The sequence below is a fragment of the Triturus cristatus genome, chromosome 4_2 (genome assembly GCF_964204655.1).
Source record: "Triturus cristatus chromosome 4_2, aTriCri1.1, whole genome shotgun sequence".
In the NCBI taxonomy this organism is placed as follows: Eukaryota; Metazoa; Chordata; class Amphibia; order Caudata; family Salamandridae; genus Triturus; species Triturus cristatus.
This window is the reverse complement of record NC_140586.1, coordinates 675,292,820-675,317,350: the sequence shown is the minus strand read 5'-3', so window position 1 is coordinate 675,317,350 and position 24,531 is coordinate 675,292,820. Positions and strand designations below refer to the sequence as shown.

The window sequence follows — 24,531 nt, the reverse complement described above, 5'->3', positions numbered from 1 at the left end:
GCCTCAGAGGCCCCGCGGCGACAGGGGCTGTGGGTGAACCTGAGTCATGTGGCTGACGGGCCGCGCAGCCTAAGCAACCTGCTCTTCTTCCACTCCCTCGGGCTCCATCTGCTACACAGAAGTGAGGTGCTGCTGATGGAAGAAATATTTCTGATGTCTCGGCGAGGCCCGCACATGCTGCGCTGAAGACCTTGTTGCTTACTGAGACGCATATCGGCAACCTATCACTCCCAATCCTGCCTGAAGCAGTGAATTGATGGCACAACGCGCTCAAGCTTGCAAACTGATAGGATGGTATATTATTTGTGAACCATATGCTAAGGTTATGAAAACCTCTTTTTAAATACAGAGGCCTCGCCAGCAAGCCCTGGAATGTCAGCCTGCTTCTTTACTCATTCACTGTCCATAAAACGGCCTAAAAACTGAAGTTGCAGCCTCACCACTTTGCTTGCCTGCCAAAAACTCTACCAGCTGCCACTATAGCTAGAAACTGGTGGATTGGAGTGGGGGCACCAGCTCCTAATACCCTATAAAGAGATATAGTGAGGTTCTCGACAGTTTTGCAACTTTCTGTACCACCAGAGGGCTGGAGAGTAACACGCTAAAAAACAAATTCATGGTTTTTAACCCAGCCAAATTCTCCCGTCCCAATCCCTGTCTAGATGGTACCTTACTAGAGAGGGTGACAGTCTTTGATTACCTTGGTGTCACACTATCTGAAATGTTTGACTGGGGCCCTCAAATAGCTAAAGCTAGCCTCAAACTTGCCCAGATGGTAGGGGGAGTATTAAAAACCTACAGGTGCTCCTCTTGTAAACCGGCCGCCATGGTGGCCGAGATTTACAAAGTGCAAATAAGGAGCACTGTAACGCACAGGGCTGAGCTTTGGGGACATTGTCCCCCCAGTGGCTTGACCAAAACTGAGAATAATTTTATGAGACAGCTGCTGGGTCTTCCACCTAGCACTCCACTCATCCCTTTACGCATGGATCTTGGCATTAGACCCATAGCGGAGGAGTTAGGCCTTCGCCCATTAACATTTTGGCGTAGATTGTGGGTGACCCCAGAACTTACTGGATAGAACTAAAGGAGATTCTGGCCTATCTAGGCTCAGGTAACCTGCCTTGGTTTTCATACATCAGGGATACGTGTTACAAGTTACGAATGCCAAATCTATGGAGTAACCCGGAAGTAGCGTCCCAGGCCATATCAGGTCCTTCACTAGTCAGAGCCTATAGATCGCTTAAACTAGATGACATACAGGGGAATACCTTATTAGGACATCTAACAGTCAACTTTTTAAATATCAAAGATGATTACCACTTTGAGCACTTTCTGGATGCCATTCAACCTTTTTTGGCAAGGAAACTTTGTTTTCAGTTTAGAATGGGGATTCTCTCTCTCTGTGCCTTTACTAACAAATGGTTAAAAGTCTCCCCCCACGTTCTCTTTTTCTGTTCTGGGTAAAAAGCAGCCAGAAGATGCTGGTTAATTCCACTCTGCAGGAACCTGGGGTGTAGGCAGTATGTGGAGGCATACAGATTATTGTGAACAGACTCCCATCCACACATAGTTGTTGCAGTTTTCCGCTTCCTGAACTCTATGTGGCACAATTGGAGGTCATTGCTAAAACCAGTTTTGTAAGCTCAAACTTTTCCTTAGTGCCCTTCCTGTCATTTATTTATCTTCTACAGTTTTTTAACCATTTAATTTATGTTTTATCATTTTTTAACCTATTGAATATTGGAAATATGAAGATACTACCTGATCTGGGGTAAATGCTGCCTACCAGTGTTATATTAATGTTGATCTTTCTTCGCTATGATGCATTTAATGGAAATTTCAACTGAGCTTGTTCTCATTTTATTTTTATGTACTCCCCATTCTCTACGTATCTTATGTATCACTGTTTTTTGTTCACTTTTTATGGTCTTATCGACCAAAATAAAGTTTGTTGAAATGGATATAGTGAGCCCCTTCCCCGCGGTGGTACATTACTCCCCTTCAGCCCACGGCTGTCTGCCATGGCCTAGGACTTTACCCCGCATGCATGGGCCTTACATCCTTGCTCTTCTTTTATATGCACTAAACAGCTAACAAACTGGACCTCAGAAGATAGGCATCATAATTGAGTCCAAACAGGCATCATAATTGAGTCCAAACAGCCTATACAACTTTCATACTCGCCCCTGAAATGGTGAGTAGCAACCAGCCACGGCCTGTGCAGGAAAGAGCTGTAGGGCAGTGGGGCTGGTGAGGGTGATTTCGACAGACGATGTTGAGGGGAAATTAAATTAATAATTAATTTTCCCTCGTCATCGCCTGTCGAAATTCACCCTCACCCGGCCCCACCGCCCCTCTGCTCTTACCCGCATGAGCCGCTGCTGGCAGCAACCCAAAGCAGTGCTAACTTCCCTTCAAGAAGACTAATGCTACTGTTCTGCAAGGATATATTAAGGAACAAGGGGACCCCGATATTTGAACCTGGGGTAGTCAATAGTAGTGTCGGGAAACAATGGTACATAGAAGGCCACAAAGGTTCCAAAACCGCCTGAGCTACTGAATTTAAGTGAGTATTAATCATCCAACCAGTAGCATCTGGAGATTAGTAATTGCCAGAATCAGCGGTATAAGACCACTTCGCAGTGTACGTAGGGACAAACAATGGGATTGACATAGAACTTATTTATTTAATAAATAATATATCAAAAATGTTTAACTTCTTAAGGTTATAGTTCAAGTGCTCACAAAATAGTGGGAAAAGTGTGACGTGATGGGTGAAGGTGACATTAAAAAATACATAGCATTGACAACATTAGCAAAAAAACTCCATGTAAATTTTAAACAATAAAGGAGTTATTTTCGTTGTGTGAAGATCGACGGCGTTCCTATCTCAACAATTTGAGATCATCATCAGGACGATATTTGTGAGTAAGAGGAATCAAGGCGTATGATTTTCGTGGGCAAAATGATGGTATGAGCCGAATGTAGCCAGTATTGCGACCCCGAGGGTGTTGGTCTGAAAAGGGTCATGGTGGTAAGTCCGGACCGAGCAGCGGATACCCATGCTACGGACACTGCAGATATACAGGCTGAGCAACTCAGCTATTATACTTAACTTTTTTACTCGCGCCACAATGGGGGGATCCTCTGAATTTACACAATACCTTGCCGAGGTAGCTATTGGGTGGTTGACCTCAGCCCAGCAGCAATTCCTCAGTGAACCATTCACCAACACAGAGATTGGACTTGCAATAGATGCCCTAGTTGGCTCCAAGGCATCTGGCCTTGATGGCTTCACCATGGCTTTCTACAAAACGTATAAACACATACTGGCACATACCACTCCTCCTTGCTATGGTACACAGAGGCACTTGATGTTGGTACAATCTCGCCAATGTTGCGAGAAGGAGTGATTACCCTTCTCCTAAAACCCGGGAAAGACCCTGAACTGTGTGGTTCTTAAAGACATCTGTCCTTATTTAATTTAGATAATAAGATACTAGCCAAGTTATTAGCTAAGCGTCTCTCACTTTTGATGGACCAAATCATTTCTTCTGCCCAATCGGGTTTTGTCCCACACCGCTCTACGTCCTTAAACCTCTGCACGTTTTTTGCGATAGTTAATAGGATTTCCCCTACTACATCCGCTGCAGTAGCCCTTTGGGACACGGAAAACCTATTTGACTTCTTAAAATGGCCCTTTATACACACTAAGCTCTGCAAACTAGGTCTCCTACATGGCTTCACGTTGCTGATTATGCTCTTATACTCACAATCGACTGCTCGGATAAGAGTCAACAGCAATAAGAGTCAACAGCACTTTGTACCAGGGTGACAAGACAAGGGTGCTCTTTGTCAGCATTGCTCTTCATTATAGTGATGGACCCCCTAGCCCGCCACCTGCAGGAGAGGCACATGCACAGGGGATTGCAGTTGAACCCTGGTCCACTATTAATTTCACTATTTGCAGATGACATCCTGTTGTTCATGAGACACCCGCCGATAATCTGGTACCGATGCTCTGTAAAATAGATCTTTCTGGACTGCACATCAATTGGGCAAAATCTGAGTTGTTCCCACTTATGGATGGGACTACCCCTGTGCCGTGTGAGTTTCCCCTAACATGGTGCAATGACTCTGTTCGGTATCTTTGCATACACATACATGGTGACAAAGAGCAATTCATACGATTAAACTACGGGCTATCAGTGGACAGATTGGCTTCGCAGATGGACCGTTGGATCTGCCTTCATCTTTCCATGGCAGGCCGCATTGCCATTATTATAATGGTTTTTCTTCCCCGCTTTTTATATTTATTTTTGAACGTGTCTATACCACTTCCAAACTCCTTCTTTGCAATCCACCAGAGCCTGCCACTATGGCTTATATGGGCAGATAGACAGCCCCAAATTCATTGGAATGTTTTAATACTCCTGTGCGAATGCGGTGGATTCTGTGTTTTCCCATTTCCACTTGTATTATCCAGCGGCGCAGTGTCAGTTTCCCATCATTGGTACCACACCGATGAACGCTTCCCCTACACCATCCCTGAAAAAGACTTAGTGGGCGACTACATTTTAGGCACTCCCAGCGGGCCAGTTATTACTCAAAAGATATACAAACTCGCCACCATCAGCTGGGTGTGGTCTAAACTTGCACAACTCCTCATTAGTGGCACACTCTACTCTCCCGCAATAACACTGGTGAATAATCCATGGTTCCCCATTACCCGGGAGAAGGTAGTTCAACGTACGTTGACTGACCTTGACCGCAACACGTTTGGAGACCTTTTTCCAGATGGACATGTGTTCTCCTGTAGTGAAGATGACCGGCTTTCTGATGCAACCTTCATGGATCACTTCCTGCTCAGGTGCCTTCGACGCGCACTGCATGCCCAGATCCCATCATATCCACTGGTTCCAGATGAATTCACACCTTACTCTAGTAATCACAGACACTGCAGGTGCCAGCCTAACTTCCAAACTATATCAAAAGTGTTCAGGTCTCATTCCAACACATGACTCACAGCTCTGAGACATCTGGGACAAAGATCTAGGGCAACCTCTACCCAACAAGACCTGGTACCCCTTCTGTCCACAAACAACTCTTGTGTCTCTTAATCACCACCACAAACCCTTACATTATAAGTTCTTACGTGGAGCCTACACAAACCTTCACTTGTACTAATTAGTAATTCCTATAAAATCAGCCTCCGTGTGTAGTTCATTGCATGAACTTCCTCTCTCCATACAGGAAAAGTAATCATTGTCAATATACTGCTTGTTGTTATTGGTTTCCTTGCAATTTGTACATCGCTCTTACACTTCCTGTTACTCCTAAACCTTGTGAGTTCGCCTATGTTTATGTATGGTATTATTAAAAACTGATAAATAAGATTTACAAAAATAAGATTGTGTGGCCTGCTCCAAGGCTAATAAGTCTGTACGCCGATTACGGCCCTTGTTTAGTATGGACTGTGTACCCAAGTACCTGAGGAAATGTGTTGCAATAGATGTCATGGGTCCTGTGGATTTGCCTCAGAAATGTATTTCAGTTTTGATTGACTGATAATGGCCTGTGGTGGTTGAAGTAGTGGAAAAAGCAGACACCGATACTATTCTAGCATTTCTGGATCATACGTTTGTGGTTGAAGGTTTTTCTGCATCGATATTGAGTGACAATGGGGTCCAGTTTCTGTCTAACGAGGCAAAAATGTATTTTGACAAATTTGGAATAAAACACAGAACCACTTCCTTATACAATGAAAGTGGCAATGGCATGGTGGAGAGTTTCAACTGTGTCTTAAAAGACTCCATTCAGTTGGCTAAGTGTAATAATGAGGATTGGACTACACAGATTGGCAAAGCTGTGTGGGTGTACTAAGACATAGATAATGAGGCTACAGGTCCTTCCCTGTTTTTGATTATTAGGGGGAGAAAACCAACATCTAAATATAACCCCGATTAGTTATGTCACACAGGTGTTGTGCAAAGGTCCTTAGAGATGCATAATAAGATAAAGCAGTGAAACAGTGTCTTGCTAGGAGTAAAAAGTATTATGATGTCAAACATGGGGTTAAACCTGTGAAAAGTGAGGTGTGTGATTGGGTTTGCATCAAGAAACCTGGCAAGGTTTGCAAAGGTGAACCTCAGTTTTATGAGTTAGAAGAAGTCATTGAGGTTTTACATAATGCGGTTAGATTGAGAAATGGTACGGTGTAGAATCTTGAAAGAGTTGCAGTCCTTTCTAAAGGAATGGAAGGGAGTTACTGTGGAGTGGCTGATGAGGAGAATTATAATGGGTTACATGATAACTCTCAAGGATCCTGTTTTGGTAGTGTCCCAGATGGTTGTTGTGGAAGTTATGACAGGCAGGAGGATATCATTGATTTGGGTGCCACAGAGTGTGGTGCTCATGCTCTCAATTCGGGTGATATAGAGGGTGGTGCTGGTGTTCCAGGATGTAATGGGGAGTGCAAAGTACTGAATTTTGTGGATGATGCATTTGGAAGAGCCACGGATGTACGCAATGTGGGAATAAGTGGTGACTATCCTAGGAGGGTTCGAAACCGCCAGGTCGGCTTAAAGATTACTTAGTGAAAAACTATTTAAGTATTGTATCTTGTAATGTGTATCATTTAGTAATTCATTTAGCGTAGTTTACTCATTGCCACTGTTATCTTTCTGTTATTTTTAGTTAATTTTCTTTTTACTATATAGTGTTCCTTATACATGCATTGTATGTATGTAGTTTCTTATATAAAGAGGGGGGGAAGTGTTGTCGTGTTTTGTCATGTACCATGGAATGTATGCATGTTACTGTGGGTTCTTCAGGTGGCAGTTGCTGCATGGAGGGACGCCAACGTACACGTGCTGCTTTGTGCTCCTCAGGTTAGTAAGCTACTTAATCTGTATAACAGTGTGTGCGTATCTCAACATTATAATACCTAGGACTGTTAAAAGGTAAAGTGGATATTAGAGTGAATTTGACTGGGATCTCTGATTCAGAAAGATGTTGCCAATATAAAGCCCCCCATTTACTTAACCTGGTGGGGTCAAGATGAATCCATTAAAATGATGCTAATGCTGATAAAAAAAACTACCACCAGCATCTTGATCAAGATAGATTTTTATATATATAGGCTTATACTGTGATCTATGGTAAGGTAAGCAATATATGGGGACAGCAAAATGTAATTTTTCCACGGTCTATACAGAATGAAAAGTGACCTGTACAGAAATTCTTGGAGCCTGGCCTGTCAAAATACCCATATTGACAGGCAAAAAGACATCCTTTTAAATATTATTAAAAAGTCACTCTTTTATAGGCCACAAGGTAGGGCACATCGTATTTACATGAAGACGGCTATCACTTACCTTGCCGCCAGGGATTTTAGGTGCTGGATTTACTGATTTGCACAAATTAGAATTTTACACAAAATTGAACTCGCATGAATGTTAACTTTGTATGTAATTTTTATGTGGTTTGGTATTGGTGAGGCTGTTTTAATTAGAAGGACTGTTTTCAAACGGTAAAGGGGTGGAATCTGTAAAGGTTTACTTAGAGTACCACTGCAACTTATTTGCTATACTTGGTGTCCATTTTTCACTCTGCAGCACCGGCAGGCAACATTCTAGTTGCTCTGGAGGGGATGTGCACTCCCCCTAAAAACAGAATTGCCGTACGGATGTGCTTTTGAGGGAGCTTTTACTTACCTTGACTACAGGGTTTTTAGGTGCCGAATTTTCTGATTTGCACAAATGTCTTTACTTCCAACTACTTCAAAGATGCTTGAAAAGTTGAGTAATGCCTGATTATCCTCCTATTTAGAACAGGGCAACCTATAACATTCTTTGCGATCAGGTTTTAGACCACAACACAGTAGAGAGATGGCACTAATATAGGTGGTGGACTTCATTTAACTGGTGTTAGATAAGGGAAAACAGGATACCTGGTTTTACTAGATCTATCAGAAGCCTTTGATTCTGTGTCTTATTCCATCCTTCTACAGCACTTGGAAGATATACGAGTGGGTGGCCTAGCCTTGGCTTAGATTTGTTCCTTTTTAGAGAACAGAAGCCAAGGAGTCTGGATGGCCGCACACTCCTCTGACCCTAAAAGCTCAAGTATGGAATTCTGTAGGGTTCAGGTGTGAGCCCAACTTTATTTAACATTTAGATGGCTCATCTGGTTTCATCATTTGAATCTTTCGGGGTCTGTGTTGTTTCGTATGATGATGATATACAGCTGTTTCTTTCTATGTAGAAAGATACTTATGAGGTGAATAAGGCCTTCAGAAATTTTCTGGATGCCATCTTTGAGTGGATATGTGCCAGCAACCTTAAGTGTAACACTGGGAAAACGATATCTTGCTGTATGGGTTTACTTCTCCTTGTTGGGGACTGGATTGTCAGTCGAAGAGCTCTGCGACCCCTCCTCCACTACTCTTGCTTGTAATTTAGGTGTTAAGATGGCTCTCCACCTGTCCATGCATTCTCAGATATCTTCAGCAGTCAGCTCCTGCTGCATTTCACTAAGATCTTTGGAATCATTTTTTGACTTGGTCCCTTTCCAGGCGCAGAGTACACTGATCCATGCTCTGATCACCTCTTGCATTGACTATGCGAATACTCTGTATTTGAGCTTGCTCTTTTACCTGCTAAAGAGACTGCAGGTTGTACAAAATGCAGCAGCAAGACTACCCTTAAAGATCATCACAGTCATAACTTTTCCTCCACTTGAAATAAATAAATTGGCTGCTGGGCAAATTAGCTTCTTATGAAACAGGTCCTAATTACCTCTCTGATAAGCTAAGGAACTATCCACTGACTAAAAGCCTCAATTTGTCTGATGCGAGTCTACTACATGTTCCGAGGATCAAACGTAAGAAATGGGGAGGGGCGTCGTTCTCTAACTCGCAGCTCAAGCTTGGATTCAGCTCCCGTTACATTGTCGAAAGATTAGGTTTGAGAGCCTATTCAGAAAATCTTTGAAGAGCTGGCTGTTTGGCGTGGCTTTTTGAGCATGCCATTCCTTTGTAGCTGGAGTTAAGTGTTTGCAATGTTTATCAGCACTGGGATGCTCTTTGAAGTAACTGTTGAGCTATATAAATGGTGTGATTGATTGATTTAAACATGAGACATAAAAATGTAATGTTGCGGTTTCCCTACAGTGACTCTAAAGCTAATTTTTACTGTGGAAGGGTCTGGCTGTCCTATGAGGAAACCTAGAGAGCAGATTAGATTAAAATATGAATTCTGGTATCTTGCGTTTGGGACAAGCTAGAGAAATAGTTCCACCACTATTTTTAATATTAAAAATCAAATTCAGTGGTGATTTTTAATAAATGTTTAGTAAAAATGACATGTAGGAAGTGACAATTCCCTGACAGAAGCTCCTAGAGGTTAATTTGCATTCGCCTGACAGCAGCTGCCCTGCCAGTGTTTGATTGTAATGATGTGTAATACTGCCCTAGAGCAGAGACAATAACTTAGTGACAGGATGGGCTTGGTATGGAGAGTGTGATAGATATGAGCTCCAGAAGAGAAGCTAGGAAGGTTCCAGTTACGTCATTTACTTGAAAGGGACAGAGAGGATGCCTGTCCATTTATAGTTATTGTAGAGGGAGACCTGAGGAAGGGGAAGCCTTTGTTTTTTTTAATTTTATTTTATTATTGAGACTTCATACAAATTACAGAACTACAGAGTTGTAAAGCAAAGTGCATATTGCGAACAGCTCAGAGTATTCAGGTTATTTTGCTAATAGTCAATGTAGAGAGGAAACCTACAGCATTCCACACCAGTAGTAAATACCATATGAAATGCAAAGTGCTAAACATTTAGAGGTAAACATATCTCGTCAGTCTTTTACAAGGCTGCAGAATTGTCAAATAAAGTACATAGTGCAAACGACTATTCAAGTTACTCTATCGATAATCAATGGACTGCAGCATTGCATATCAATAAGAAATGCTATATAAAGTGCAAAGTGCTAAACATTTAGAGGTAAATATATCTCATCAATCATTCACTTCTCCCTATTACAGAGAGTAGATACCATATAAGGTGCAAAGTGCCAAACATTTAGGTATAACCATAACCTAACAATTTTTTCCCCCCATCCTCCCGATCTCCCTGTTGCAAAGAAGGGACAAGGCAGTCATAAAATACAATTATAAATCAGAATTAAATTAAAGTGCAAAGTGCTAGATACAGAACATTAGGCATGGACATAGTTTGACGTTCTTTCAATAGTAAAACATTAAAGGATATATAAATTGCCTATAATCGTATGGTAAGGTAAGAATAGGTTAAGGAGAATACCTTGCAGACTAAACTTAGCTATTCGAATTGCTGCTTCGTCTTCTCTTTATTGATAATTTAAGTTCAGAGATAAAAACAGATTTCCCTATCTCTAACTTATAACCCTAGTAAACTCCAGTGTTTCTCGTACTTTTTTATTGAGCCTGATCTTAGTGCATATTTTTTTCCAGTTCTTTAATTTTACTTAATTTCGCTCTCCATGCCTGAAAAAGGGGTACCATATCGGAACGCCAGCATTGTAGAATTAAAGATCTTGCTATCAATGCTGCGATGTATAAGCATTCATCTTGTAAAGTAATATCAGGAGAACATCCCAGAACTGCAATTGATGCATCAATAGAAATGGAAGGGTCTAGGGTGGATCTAAGATAAAGTTAAATTCCTTCCCAGAGACCATTAATTTTTGGACACTCCCAGATAATATGCGACCAGGTGCCACCACCCTCTTTTGTGCAGCGGAAACATCTGTCCTCTATTTGTGGGTATATCTTATGAAGAAAGGAAGGAGTCCTATAGATCAGCCATTTTGAGTAGAATTGCATACGCTTAAAGTTTGCCCCTCTAAGTGTTGATGCATTGAGGGTGTTGATTCTGTTGCAGGTTGATATTGAAACCTGCATTCCTTCCCTTTTCCACCATCTTTCATGGATTTTATCAAATGGCAAGAGAGGTTTGTTTTCATTAAAGATTTTCACCCAGGCGCTAATCCTCCGTTCGGGTCGGGGAATCAAAGGCCTCACTGATATTTGCTCTAGCGGAAGAGTTTTTTTATATCAAACTTTTTCAGCAAGGGTTTTATTCTAATAAATGACCGATTTAATATTGTTTTAGCGTGCGAGAGCCCCATTTCGATCTCTGGCCATTGCTTCCAAGAATTACCTATAGTAAAATCCTATTTGTACATACCCATTTTCTTCCCATTTTTTTTTATAATACTAGTCTCTAAAAAATATCTTTCCCCCGTAAAAAAAATGGGACAGTCTAGTTGAGCTTTTAAATCTCGGAATTCTAAAAAATGCTGACATTTTGCTTGACTACCCATTGGAGAGTCTTTTATCGATAACCCTGGGTGTAGTTTGCATAGTAGCACTACACGTAGCAATGCAAAGTACACTTTGAACTACGCTCAGCTACTCAAAAATTGCGTAGTGCGTAGCTGAAAGCACTGTGTACTTGTCTGCTCTGAGCAACAATTGCAAACAGCATCTTGCACAGTGCAAGCTATGATAAAATAAGTAGTTCTGTCTTTATATGCTAAAATGCATATAGTTATTTCACAAAAGTGAAAATGATAAATTAGCAAGCAGTGAGAGAGGTGATGATTTTGGGATCCTCCCCTACCTAGGGAGAGAACCAAGCAGATGCCTTGAAAACAAAAAGCACATCTTCTTGAATGATTCAGTGGTGGTCCCATCCTCTTAGGACCACCCCAAGCACAGTTATTGGCAAAAATACAATCCCAACCAAAGGCCCTGCAAAGCATTATGGGACGAGATTAGCAGTGGGCAGTGAATATTATAGTATCCAATATCGAAAAATTTTACAAAGAGCTGCAGTTCAACTAGTCCTTACTAGATGTCCCTCATGAGTCAAATGCAAAAGCATTGAACATATTACATCAAGCTGCAGTTCCACTAGTCGTTACTAGATGTCCCTCACAAGTCAAATGCAAAATATTCATGAAAGGGTTTCAATGCTTTTGCATTTGACTCGTGAGGGACATCTAGTAACGACTAGTGGAACTGCAGCTTGATGTAATAATTTCAATGCTTTTGCATTTGACTCATGAGGGACATCTAGTAACGACTAGCTGAACTGCAGCTCTTTGTAGAATTATTTTGATATTGGACACTATAATATTCACTGCCCACTGCAAACCTCGTCCCATAATGCTTTTCAGGGCCTTTGGTTGGGATTGTATTTTTGCCCATAACTGTGCTTGGGGTGGTCCTAGGAGGAAGGGACCACCACTGAATCGTTCACCAGCATGATATGCTCTTTGTGTTCAAGGCATCTACTTGGTCCTCCCCCTAGGTTGGGGGGACCCCAAAATCATCACCTCTCTCATTGCCTAATATTTTCATTCAAAGTTCACTTTTGTGAATTGGTTATATGCTTTTTAGCATGTAAAATTGCTTTGTCAAAGCATTTGTGGGTATTGTTGATATTGCTGCTACGCTATGTGTAGTAGAACATTTTTAGCACTGTGCTACATGCATTTTGCGTAGTGCGTAGTAGTGCAAACTATGCATGCTCCGTGAGCGAAGCGTAGTACTATGCCCAAGGTTAATATCGTACTTTCTTAGAGTACTTAGTTATTCTTGTAGGGTCAACAATATTATATTCCTTTAAGATCTTTTTCATAAAGAAATGTTCTGCCTTCTGAGAATCCAAAAAGAAAAATCTAAAACTGTGATGTGCAAAAGTCGCATGATAGTAATTCCTAATATTTGGAAGGGACAGCTCTCCTTCTGCAACAAGGGTGACTTAAAGTGCTAAGTGCCAGTTTCGGTATTTGATTCGACCATAAAAAAGAGGAAAACATGCTGTCTATCTCTTTTAAAAAGAAGCTGCTTGTAGTGCTCATGGAGCGGCGCTAAAAAGAAAATTAAATAGTGGGAGGATAGACATACAAATTAGTGCCACACGACCTAATAGTAAAAGTGGGAGCTGATTCCATTGTGCTAATAGACGTTTCACTTTTTTCAGCAACGGGGTATAGTTTAATTGAAATAGATCTTCTACTTTCTCCATCACAAAGATCCCTAAGTTTCTCTTTGGGCAAGTGTTGTATAACGGCCAGAATTCTGGAAATAGAGAATCTATCAAACAGTTGCACAATATGAGCTCTGTTTTGGACTTGTTTATTATATAACCACCTATTGCTTACAAATTTGAGAAAATTCTCATGATTTCCTCCCTGGTGTCTGTTTTTGAGTTTAAAAAAAGGACAATGTCATCAGCATAGAGTTTTATATTTGTCATTCCTTGGACAGGGACTGTGTACACCCTTTTTCTGTCTAATTGCTATTGCTAGTGGCTCTATAAATAACGCAAATAAAATCGGAGAAAGAGGACACCCTTGTCTAGTGCCTCTGTTTATTTGAGATGTGCCTATATTTACAGAATTGATTAAAATTTGCGCCTGTGAATTTGTGTTGAGCCATCCTATTAGATGTAGGGGATGCCGTTGTTGTTTAGGCCTATTGTAGCAAGTTGGGAACCAGCCCAGTGGGAGGGGGTCTGGTGTCAGAAGCAGTCTGATGCAGCAGAGGAGGAAGTGCCTATTTATTACCCTAAAAGCACCTTTGGCTGATAGGCAGGCTCCCTTTAGGGGCATAAGGCCTGTGTCATCTTGGATTTCCCTTAGAATAGTACAATGTGGGGTTGTTTGCAGTAAGGCAAACAGAATGTGCTGCAAAAAGTAGGAAGGGTTACACCTAGGAACTTTTTCTTCTTTGGTTTGGGAGCATCCAGGAGTTGTCCCACCCACTGGCTAATAAAACCTGTAAAGCTGACAACTCACCCACAGCTCCTCAAAGCACATTCTGGACCTGTGGAAGAGCAAAAGAAGGAATGCACCTGCTATTTGTGACCTGTGAGGAGACCTGAAGGACAGTACCTACTCCCACTTGTACCCAGAACAAAGATGTGGACTCCAATGGAAAGTTGGCTGACCTTATGTGTGGCTACAGGGACATAAAAATCAGCAAGAGTCCTTTTTTCTGGGTGACCAGTTGCAAGTGGAAGAGGACTGGATGCTGCTGGTGGTCTCTGCTCGAGTGAGCCCTGAGCCCCAACTGCTGTCCATAAGGTTCTGGGAGTCTTAGTGGTGTCCAGAAGGGTCTTCTTCTGAAATGTCTGAAAATGTGGACTTAGAAAGAATTTGGACTTTCGGAACTCCTGAGGATCAGGATTACCACACACGTCTATTCGGCCAACACAGGATCTCACTGGGCAAAAAAGTCAGCTTTGGACTACTCTGAACTTTTTGCCACCTGAAAAACCTGTTAAGCGGACTCTCCAGCAAGCTTATCCAATTTTGGTGTGGCCTTAATAGACACAGTCTACAGCCTCGCCCCGCTGGAGGAATCTGACCTGCAGAAATAAGACAAAGTCCAAACGAAGAAATATTGACCAGGCGAAGGTGTGAAAAGTGTCCAGCAGACTTCTCTGAGCATGAAATTTGAATTTTTTCGCACTTGGAGATTTTTCCATCAAAACCAACAGCTTCAGCAGGACCTTATCCAATAGCCTTTTCAGTGTGATGAGGACTTCCTCAGATACAGTTTGCAACCTTGCCCCTCTGGAGAATTTTGAGTTCAGAGGTTAAGTCAGATGATAAAATCTGCCACTGGGACAAACCTGCATGGTGTATCTTCTGGTCCCATTCACATGCTAACAGTATCTTCTCTTGCTGCTTTACATTTTCTTGGTGCTGATTCTCTTAATACTTTTAAAATTCATATATCCAGTTCCCTTTTTCTTAAATAATGTCTGTCTGATCTGTGCCAATTCTATCAGGGGTTAAGCTCAGATTTAAATTATTGAAACCTTTGCCTTTAACTAACAGGATAGCGACTTTAGTACTTGTGGTGGACTACCATTTAACCCAATTAATAATACATTTTCCTACATTGTCACTGTAATAATAAACGTTTCAGACTTACATTTGATGGCTGAGTGTAGGATCATTGGTGCATTCTTAATTGATGTGATGGCTGAGTTGGATAAATCCTTCAGCACAATCAAAGTCCCAAATGACTGGAGCTCTCAATGTATCTCTTGACTTGGCTATTCTTCCGACTTCTTTTTCTTTCTCATCTGTCATACTATAAACTCTTCCACCATCACTCTGCCATTCTCTAATATAGTTATTCATCCTCTCTACTCCATACCTCCTCCATAATATCCCTCCTCCATAATATCCCTCTTCCTCACTACCGACCCTTTCTCTAATTATACTTACCACGATTCCTCTGTGCTATTTTCTTGAGACCTAGTACGTAGTTTCATCCTGCCACCACTTCCTTTAACAAAAGAGTTTTGGGGTTTTTCAGTAAAATGGAGCTTCTGTAGCATGGGGTCTTCACACTGGTATTCTCGAGTCCAAAATGCGTGTAATTGAACATTTCTGCTTGTATATCATAAGAGATTGCAAGGGAAACCATTATTATTGTTTTGAAGAGTAAATGGATGCCATCTGCAGAGGAATTGGGAAAGTAGAGGTGGTATTCGGTGATTGCGTGATTCATTTTGAAATTGTGAGTTAATTAATAATTAAAAATAATGTTATTAATACAGACACGCAATATTTTGACGTATGTTCCTATGGTTTCCGGTGAAGATAATATCAATAAACTCACTAAGAGTAACATTTGTATGTTGCAATTAACTGTTTTTATAACTTAAGTTTGCCATTTCTTTCTTGGTTTTATTGAGTGATGAGAAACTCGGTGTGACTATATGAATTATGTAGGCAAACACTGTGCAAGTAACACATGAGTAATCTATTGCATCCTGGAACCAGTAAGTAACCATTACCTTACTGGCTGATGGGAGAACTCCTTGAGATACATTGACAGCTCAAGTCCCTTCTCCCACGGCTTACATGGCCATACACCAGTGTGTTTACCTAAAACAGAGATTGTTACATTTTAAAATATTTTTTTTAACACGTGTGGCTCCAGAATAAACAAGCCTTCAAAGTAATCATCTCACCCATCACTGTGCAAGCAAATGGTGTGAAGCTGTTTGCTGCAGTAAGGAGATGCAACCCTAGAATTGTGGATGCATATGGGGGTTATTATTTGGTATATTTATTCATTTGTGCATGTGCCATAAATATTTTAGAAGGGGCATCATAAAATTCACCAGGCAATGCATTGGTATTGCACTTTGCACCAGCAGAGCGCATGAGGTTGTTTACATTTCATACCCTATAGATACTGAAAGGCAGAAGTGTTAGTGTGGAATCTAAGGCTCAAAACATCACTTTATGGGAAATAAACATCGTCAACTACAGCAGTTCAATCAGAAACAGTATTATACTGCACAGAGCAGGATTGAAAACAACATTGTGCTTTCATGTAATACCTTAATAACACACGCTTCTAATACTTGGATTTGTTTTGTTAGAACTTGCATTCTTGCTGGGAAAAGGCCGGGCATTTCTTTGATCTTCCTGACTACTTGTCCTGGAAAGCAACAGGTGTCCCTGCCAGGTAAATATTTATTGCATTAAGTATCAAATACACATGTTGTCTATGTTTCCTACAGAGTGCTCTGCATTAATTGGCTTTGATGAACATCTGCGTCTGATTTTATAAAGAACAGTTTTATGCAGATCCTGGACCACAACTGCGTCATCATTATTTTCTTGAGGGCATGAGGGGGCTAGTATGTTTTTTTTTTATATTTAAAGCTAGAAACGTTCTTGCACAGAGAGACAGAGATTGTGTGTTTGTGTGTGTGTGTGTGTGTGTGTATGTAAATTACCTTAAAAACCTGATTTGAAAGGACATTATAGTTATGATCCAAAATCTAGAAACCGCAGAAATGTGCTAGTTATGATGAGCTATGCCACAGGAATTCCTCAACATGATATCACAGATCACCTCTTAAGTTACATCGTTGATGCCATCACTATATTAGTATCAATTAAGGATGGACATGATCAATTACATCCCTGAAGCAGCTTAAATTCGCTACAGTCCACAGTTCGCCAAGTTCAATCTTTCAACCAACCCAGCCGGCTCTGGGCTCAAGGATAGGCTTTCAGTCAGGCCCTGTGCTGATGGTGAAGTGGCTCTGAGCTCATGCCGGCTTCAGTTGTGCTCAGCAGTATCTGGACACATAGTCTGACTGTTAGCTCAGCTCTGACGACTTGAGATGAATGGTTGCAGAGAGAAGCACATGCTTTCACCATGCCCACGAGGCTCTGAGCATAAATCCTACACTAAGGCTCTGTACTCAACACTCTAATGTGAGAGCCTGAAGAAGAGCTTCTACTGTGCCCTTTGGGTGCTGGGTGAATGAAATGGCCTTCAGCCAGGCTCTGCATTTAGTACCTGAAACCCTAGAACTCGTTAGGCATGGTGTACATCCTTTAAACAGGGCTTGCTGGGCACTAGCTACTTCAAATGTATTAGCTTAGCGAGTTAATATATCCTGCAGACAATGTCTAGAATAGACACACTGAATGGTGTTTCACCTGTTGCTTGTTTTTGTGCAGGTAGCCTGAGGACCCTTAGTAAGATGCCCTGTTGACCACAAGACAGTGTGTGGTCACATTCTGCAGTGATCCTCGTAGGGGGCCTGTAATGCCCCACACAGAGGCCAGTCTTCAGGGTGTGCACAGACACAGGCACTATTGCACCTAGCCCACTCTGTGTCTCTTCTTGGGCAGCCCCAACCTATCTTTGAGGGGCAAGGACGCCACCCCTAACGCATGTTTAACCAAAACAGTAAAACTATGCAGCTATCCCACTTTCACAGCAACCTTCTATGAACACCTTGAGGGATATACTAACTGTGGGCGTTGCGCAGTAGTTTTTTTCCCCCAAGTGCATAAGGCAGCCATGTCCCCCAGGAATGGGGACAAAGGAATTCCCTGATTTTGATGGAATACTCATTAAACATTACCAAGCACAAACTTTGAACCCACGTGATAGGTATTGAAGTAGGGGTTCAAGGTTTGAAATGCAAATTTGATATACCAAATTTGAGCTGCAGAGCAAAAATGGGTGCAAACATCTGTTGAACTTCCAAGAATATTTCTGTAATCTAGTGCCTGATTTAGTAATATTTTGTTTCTCATCATTGATTATAGTGTACCAAACACAGGTCAAAGAAGAAGATCCAACCTTCACTTTCTTGATTGCCAGAAGTATGGGAAGCTCCCATCAGTGGCAACTTTACCTTACCAGGTTTCAGAAAACTCATGATAAAACAGGTGTCAACTCGAAATGGTCACTTTTTGGGCAAAATGTTTAAAGGTAAAAAAATAAAAAGAAACATGCCAGAAATTACTAGAGTCCTGAATCTTAGGTACTTTGAAAGAAGAATATAGTATTCTCTGAGACATAACAAAAGGGTGACAAACCCCATGAAAAATACTCTGACTGCGTTGCAACACAGTGAACAACTGTATCCTTTCTCCTTACATAGGACCCACTCAAGAAATGAAAGTTAATAGGAAGAGAATGTGAGGTGAAGGAAATTAGGTCACCAGATTACCTTAGGAGGTCTCTAAATAGATTATTAGAATTTCCTCCATCTTGAAATGGGCTAAAAAATAAACATTGTAGGTTTGACCATGAACTTCAAAGAAGGAAATTATTTCAGGCATCACTGCCTTTGATGTTTTCTTTAATGGCTCTAAGTCACCTTACTCCCTCCATCTTGCACATCACAGAGTTATCCGGCTCAGTAGGAGAGAAACATGCCAGGAGTAAAGTCACACCCTTGCCATCAATATGGCAGACAAAGCCATGGAATCATCCCTCGAGTGTGATCTGTGCCCAGCAGCCAGAGGAAGTAGCCCTCGATGTGCTGATCCACCATAGCAGAAAGCACTCACCACTGCTGCAGGTGAGTACAGTCCCTCAACCCACACGTCCAACACCGGAGCTGAGGAACAGGTAGAGTCCATACAAAGAACCTCTTCCTGGTCAAAACACAGTCAAAGAATGGTAACCACCCACCTAAAGTGCCTCCTTGGGAAGGGAACAGGAATGTTTGGGGTGGATGAGGGGAGTTCTGTTTTTGGATCAAAATATTATATATGTGTGTATATATATATATATATATATATACTGCTCCAAAAGTTGTCCACCTTTAAGTAGCACTCGATCAGCAGCTTGGTTTATGTGTAGGTAGGGACGGGGATCCGCTTGTAGGAGCCGCTCCGTAGTGGATTTGCCTGACGCGTTTCGAAGCTCCATATGCTTCTCTTCAGAGGCTTTAACGGAATCGGTGTGCGCAACCACTGACCCACTTCACCATTTTCCATATGATACACCCACCAATGGGAGGCTCAGATGAGACTGTGCATTATGGGAAGTGTAGTGCGGAGAGCACACAATCAAGTCCTGTATGGACCCTGCAAGTGGGCCCGTCCTCGATCCTGTATACGGCTGCTGTTTCACTTGCGTGACCCCCAAGATTTACGGGGTGGTGCATACTCCGCGGCTGGACGGCCGCGTGTTGTATACTGCTCCAAAAGTTGTCCACCTTTAAGTAGCACTCGACCAGCAGCTTGGTTTATGTGTAGGTAGGGACGGGGATCCGTTGTAGGAGCCGCTCCGTAGTGGATTTGCCTGACGCGTTTCGAAGCTCCATATGCTTCTCTTCAGAGGCTTTAACGGAAGCGGTGTGCGCAGAATATAACACGCGGCCGTCCAGCCGCGGAGTATGCACCACCCCGGAAGTCTTGGGGGCCACGAAAGTGGAACAGCAGCCGTACATAGGATCGAGGACGGGCCCACTTGCAGGGTCCATATAGGACTTGATTATGTGCTTTCCGCACTACAGTTCCCATAATGCACAGTCTCATTTGAGCCTCCCATTGGTGGGTGTGTCATATGTTAAATGGCGAAGTGGGTTAGCGGTTGTGCTCACCGTTTCCGTTAAAGCCTCTGAAGAGAAGCATATGGAGCTCCGAAACGCGTCAGGCAAATCCACTACGGAGCGGCTCCTACAAGCGGATCCCCGTCCCTACCTACACATAAATCAAGCTGCTGGTCGAGTGCTACTTACAGGTGGACAACTTTGGAGCAGAATATATATATATATATATATATATATATATATATATATATATATATATATATATATATATATATATATATATATATCGTGCAAACTCCGCTCGCATTCTTCTGCCACCTATGTTAGTGACGGAGCACGGACCACGTTTTTAGTGCAAATGGAATTCTTTATTAAACTCCTCCAACACCAGCCATCATGACGCGTTTCGAGCCCCAAGGCCCTTGATCACATGACGCGCTCTCAGGTAACAGGTAAGTTTAAATACATTTTTTTCTGTTTTTATCTTAAAGTAGATTACATATTAAGGTTAAAACAGTTCTAAATGTTTAAAACCATTATTGTAAAAAACATATATCTAACGGCTTGCTAGACCCCAGCAGTAGTGCTTAATTCAGACTATACCATATTATAGAATTTATTTTAAAATTGGTTGGCAGGGAACACAATTTGTGGACATCCTGAATGTAATCTCTTTGGTATCAGCCACGAGCTTGTCACTCTAGTTTCTGCTGCGTATTTATTTAGATGTGTTCCATGCCTCCATTGCTGCCGTATGCCACTATTATGTCTGCAGGATCTACCTGTGTTTCCCCTTTGGGGGGCTTGACTGGCGTTCAGGTCTAAAAACCTGAAATTGCCACCTTCGTCCAGTTGTTTCTATGCTATACTGCCATAAAGCTATTTTATCACAATGTAGAGTCATGTAAAACTAGAAAATGAAGATACAAACCTGCAAATAAAATCTTTCCCATTGCATGTAGTGCAAATACTAAAAATTCTTAAATTACTAAAAGTGTAAAGTGCTAATGTGCTGTTATCTTAAAATGAACACTGTCTAAAAACCTTGAATAAATGTGTTAGTGAGTAGGTTTGTTTAGGAGTTGGGCGGTTTTCATCTTTAAATCTATTGACCTTATTTAATTTAAGTCGATGTGATATGACAGGTTTTCTTGACTAAATTCATTGCAATTAATTCGCTAGAGGCATGTGTAGAGCTCCTCGGTAGCATTAAGGCCACGTGGGGCCTTCGTGTCTAAATCCAAGATGTACCGGGTCTCTAAGCATCTTAGTGCCTTTTCTCTGTTTCCTCCTCTCTTTTTGGGTGGGATGGCATCTATTAGAAAATACATGAGACCCTTTGGGTTTCCATTGTGTTTTTCCTCAAAGTGCCTTGCCACAGGGTAAGATTGATCATGATTTTTAATGACTCTAATGTGCTGGAGTACCCTTTTGTGGCCCTGTAGAATGGTACTACCCACATATTGTAGGCCACAGGGGCACTCCAGCCCATAGACAACAAACTCACTTTTACAAGTGAAAGTTTTGATGATTGGTTTGCTCACTTCACTGAAAGGTGTCTGATAGGTAGTTTTGCTTACCCCAAATTGGCATGCTTTGCATGTTTTGCATTTGTGGAAACCCTTTCTCTGGGATAACCATATGCCAGTTGGTAAAGTGCTTACATCATTTTGCACCAGGGAATCTTTCCGTGAGGGTGCCCTACTAAATGTGATGGAAGCTTGTCTCGGTAGCAAATTACCTATAATTGGATCTCCTAACAAGAGTGGCCAATTTCTTTTGATGATGTTTTTTGTATTTCTGTGCTGTTTGTTGTAACCAAAGATCATTCTGAAAGTTGGATCATCCTCTCCATTGATGTTCTGTTTTCTTTTGACTGATTTCTGTTCGAGGAGGCTTGCTCTGGGGATAGCTGCACTTTTCTTTATTGCTGCATCCACACATGTTTGTGTGTAGCCCCTTGCTAGAAATCTGAATTTGCTGTCTGTCTGTGCTTTTTTCAAATCATCCTGACCACTACAGATCCTCCTCAATCTAAGCATATCCCCATAGGGGATGCTATAGATCAGATGCGATGGATGAGATCTATTCGCATGTAAGATAGAGTTCCCTGCCGTAGATTTCCTATGCAGTGTAGTCTCTATCTTATTTTCTTTTATATATACCTCAACATCCAGGAAGGTGATTATTTCTGGGCTAATGGTGGATGTGAAGTGAAGGTTTAGGCTGTTATTATTGAGGCCTTCTATGAAATCTTGTGCCGCCCTTTCTGAACCTTGCCATACTACAAAAAGATCATCTATAAATCTGTACCAACATACATTATTGATTATAGTTGTTTCATGCTGCTTGTGGAGGACCAGCTCCTCCCACCACCCCATATGCAGACAGGCATAACTGGGGGAGAAGCTGGCCCCCATAACCACCCCCCTGTTGTTGTTGTTGGTAGTGGGCACTTTGGAACAGAAAAATATTGTTCTTCAAACAAAATTCAACCATACTGATGATCATTTTGCTGTGCTGTTCTTGTTCCGGTGTTCTTTTTGCAAGGTAATAACTCAGAGCCCTGAGTCCATCCTGATGGTTAATGTATGTATAGAGCGACGTCACGTCCAAAGCAATTAATAGATAAACCTCTTTCCACTCCAGGTTGTGTATCTTAGATAGAAAGTCCCCCGTATCTCTCATATAAGAGGGCAGTTTTTGAACATGGTCCTGAAGGTAGCAGTCTACATATTGTGATGTTGCTTCTAGTAGACTACTACGGGCCGATATTATTGAGGTTTGATTACAGCGGAGATAACATTCTCTGTCCTTCATTTCCTTATTGGCCTCTTCAATGTATGCTTTTTTACTCCAAATCACTACGTTTCCCCCTTTGTCTGAGTTTCTAATAACAATTTCTTTGTTGGACTTTAGTTTACTGATCAATAGATGGTACTGTAGTTCTTTTTTGTTTGTTTTCCTTTTGTTAGTTTTGTTGACCTCAAAGTTTAGTTTTTTGATATCTGATATCACGTGCTCCTGAAAAAGGTCAATAGCATCTCTAGTTGTTATCGGATTGTATGTTGACCGTGGTTTGAATGGGGTTATTTCCTTAGTTGGTATGGCCTGCCCACTAGAGTAAGTTGTATTCTTGCTCTCTTCTGCTAAGTCCAATAGATTGTTAAGTATTGGTTCATCAGAAGGCATGAGATCAAAAGAAGGTGAGATGTTTGAAGGTCCGGCTACTTGTTCTAATGGTTCCCTATTTGTTTTATCCATTTGGCGGAAATGCTCCTTCAATTTCAATTTTCTCACGCTTTTATAGATATTAACTCTAGTTTCTGCATAGTTGAAGCTAGCTTGAGGGCAGTAGGAGAGTCCGAGGCTTAGAATCTGTTTTTCTGCTTCATTGAGTTTGGTGTCAGTCAAATTTATAATTGTCTGGCTGTTTGTATGTTCTGTACTGCTTATCGCCTCCATTTCTTTTTTGGTTTTTGTGTTGTTTTTCTTGTCTCGCCACTGTTTTGCTTTCCTCGTCTTTCTTTATTTGATTGTTCTTCCCGAGGCGTTATGTTTGTTTAATTTCTGGGGCGCAGTGTTTGTCTTCTTTCCCAGGGCATAAAAGTGTGTGTGAGTCTGTTAGTGGGTATATTTTTTTCAATTGGGCACTAGATCCGTGGATCCATCATGGAATCCCATGAGGGGCTGCATTGACCAGCGCGGATACCCGCGCATGAAAATAAGCATTTTCGGGCAATTCTTGCCCATCAGGGGTCCCTCAGTGACCCCTCTATCACACCCATAGGGTTAGGGTACCTCTACCCTGACCCCTTCCATTAGTTTACACTTTCCTTTTGAGGCCTAGGGACAGTGCCCCGACAGGCAAAATGGCGAGCGCATCTTTCCTGTCAGAAGCTGGACCCAATGCGCCGGGACACTCCTCAGAGCATCCATGTGCGGTACAAGTGTATATAACATAACATAACATGCCCTTCTACCAGTACCCTCGCTGACAAAACTTTATCTGTGTTGAGCAGCAGCAGAAGGGAAGGGGGAGTGGAGAAACACAAGAGCGACTGCCTTGCGGAGGAGGCTGCTGATTCTATTGTGGTTACCAGCTAAACTCCTTCCTGAAATGGCCAAAGGGATTTCAGCACCTGCATTCAATAGATAAGCACAATAGATACGATGCAACCATTCCTACCTTCTAGAATGTGTGTGTGTGTGTGTGTGTGTATATATATATATATATTAAATGAACCTCCTTTGAATTTGAAAAAAGGATCCTCTCACTCAAGGGAGGGTTGGGTTGAAAACTTTATTGCTGCAGCTATCTCCCAGAGACGTGTTTCGGCATTTCCTGCCTTTGTCAATCTGGATAAAAACCTGCTGTCTTACAATTCCAAGTGCATGTTTGGGCTTTCATTTCTGTAAAAATGAAGAACAATACTCATCGTCCTTTACTTTTTTCAAACTGGCGTCATGTATATCAATTATATGTAAATACAGTTCTAGTTTTAACCCATATCATACAAGGCTTGAGCCACTCTCTTAAATGCTGAAGTCACAGAATATTAGTTTGTTGATAAATGATGACAAGGCTGAAATGATAAGTAATTAACTTGTTTCTCTTAGTTCGGTGATTCCTTC

At 41.7% G+C, this 24,531-nt stretch overlaps 1 protein-coding gene across 2 annotated transcripts in view; it reads left to right on the top strand.

Annotated features, from left to right (window-relative positions):
• Nucleotides 1–24,531, top strand: part of FGGY (FGGY carbohydrate kinase domain containing) — a 2,161,252-nt gene that overhangs the window by 510,871 nt on the left and 1,625,850 nt on the right. For both annotated transcript variants that reach the window (XM_085602490.1, XM_085602489.1), the window contains one exon: nt 16,465–16,550. In XM_085602490.1, coding sequence (XP_085458616.1) covers nt 16,465–16,550 — 86 coding nt within the window. The remainder of the gene's footprint in view (nt 1–16,464; nt 16,551–24,531) is intronic.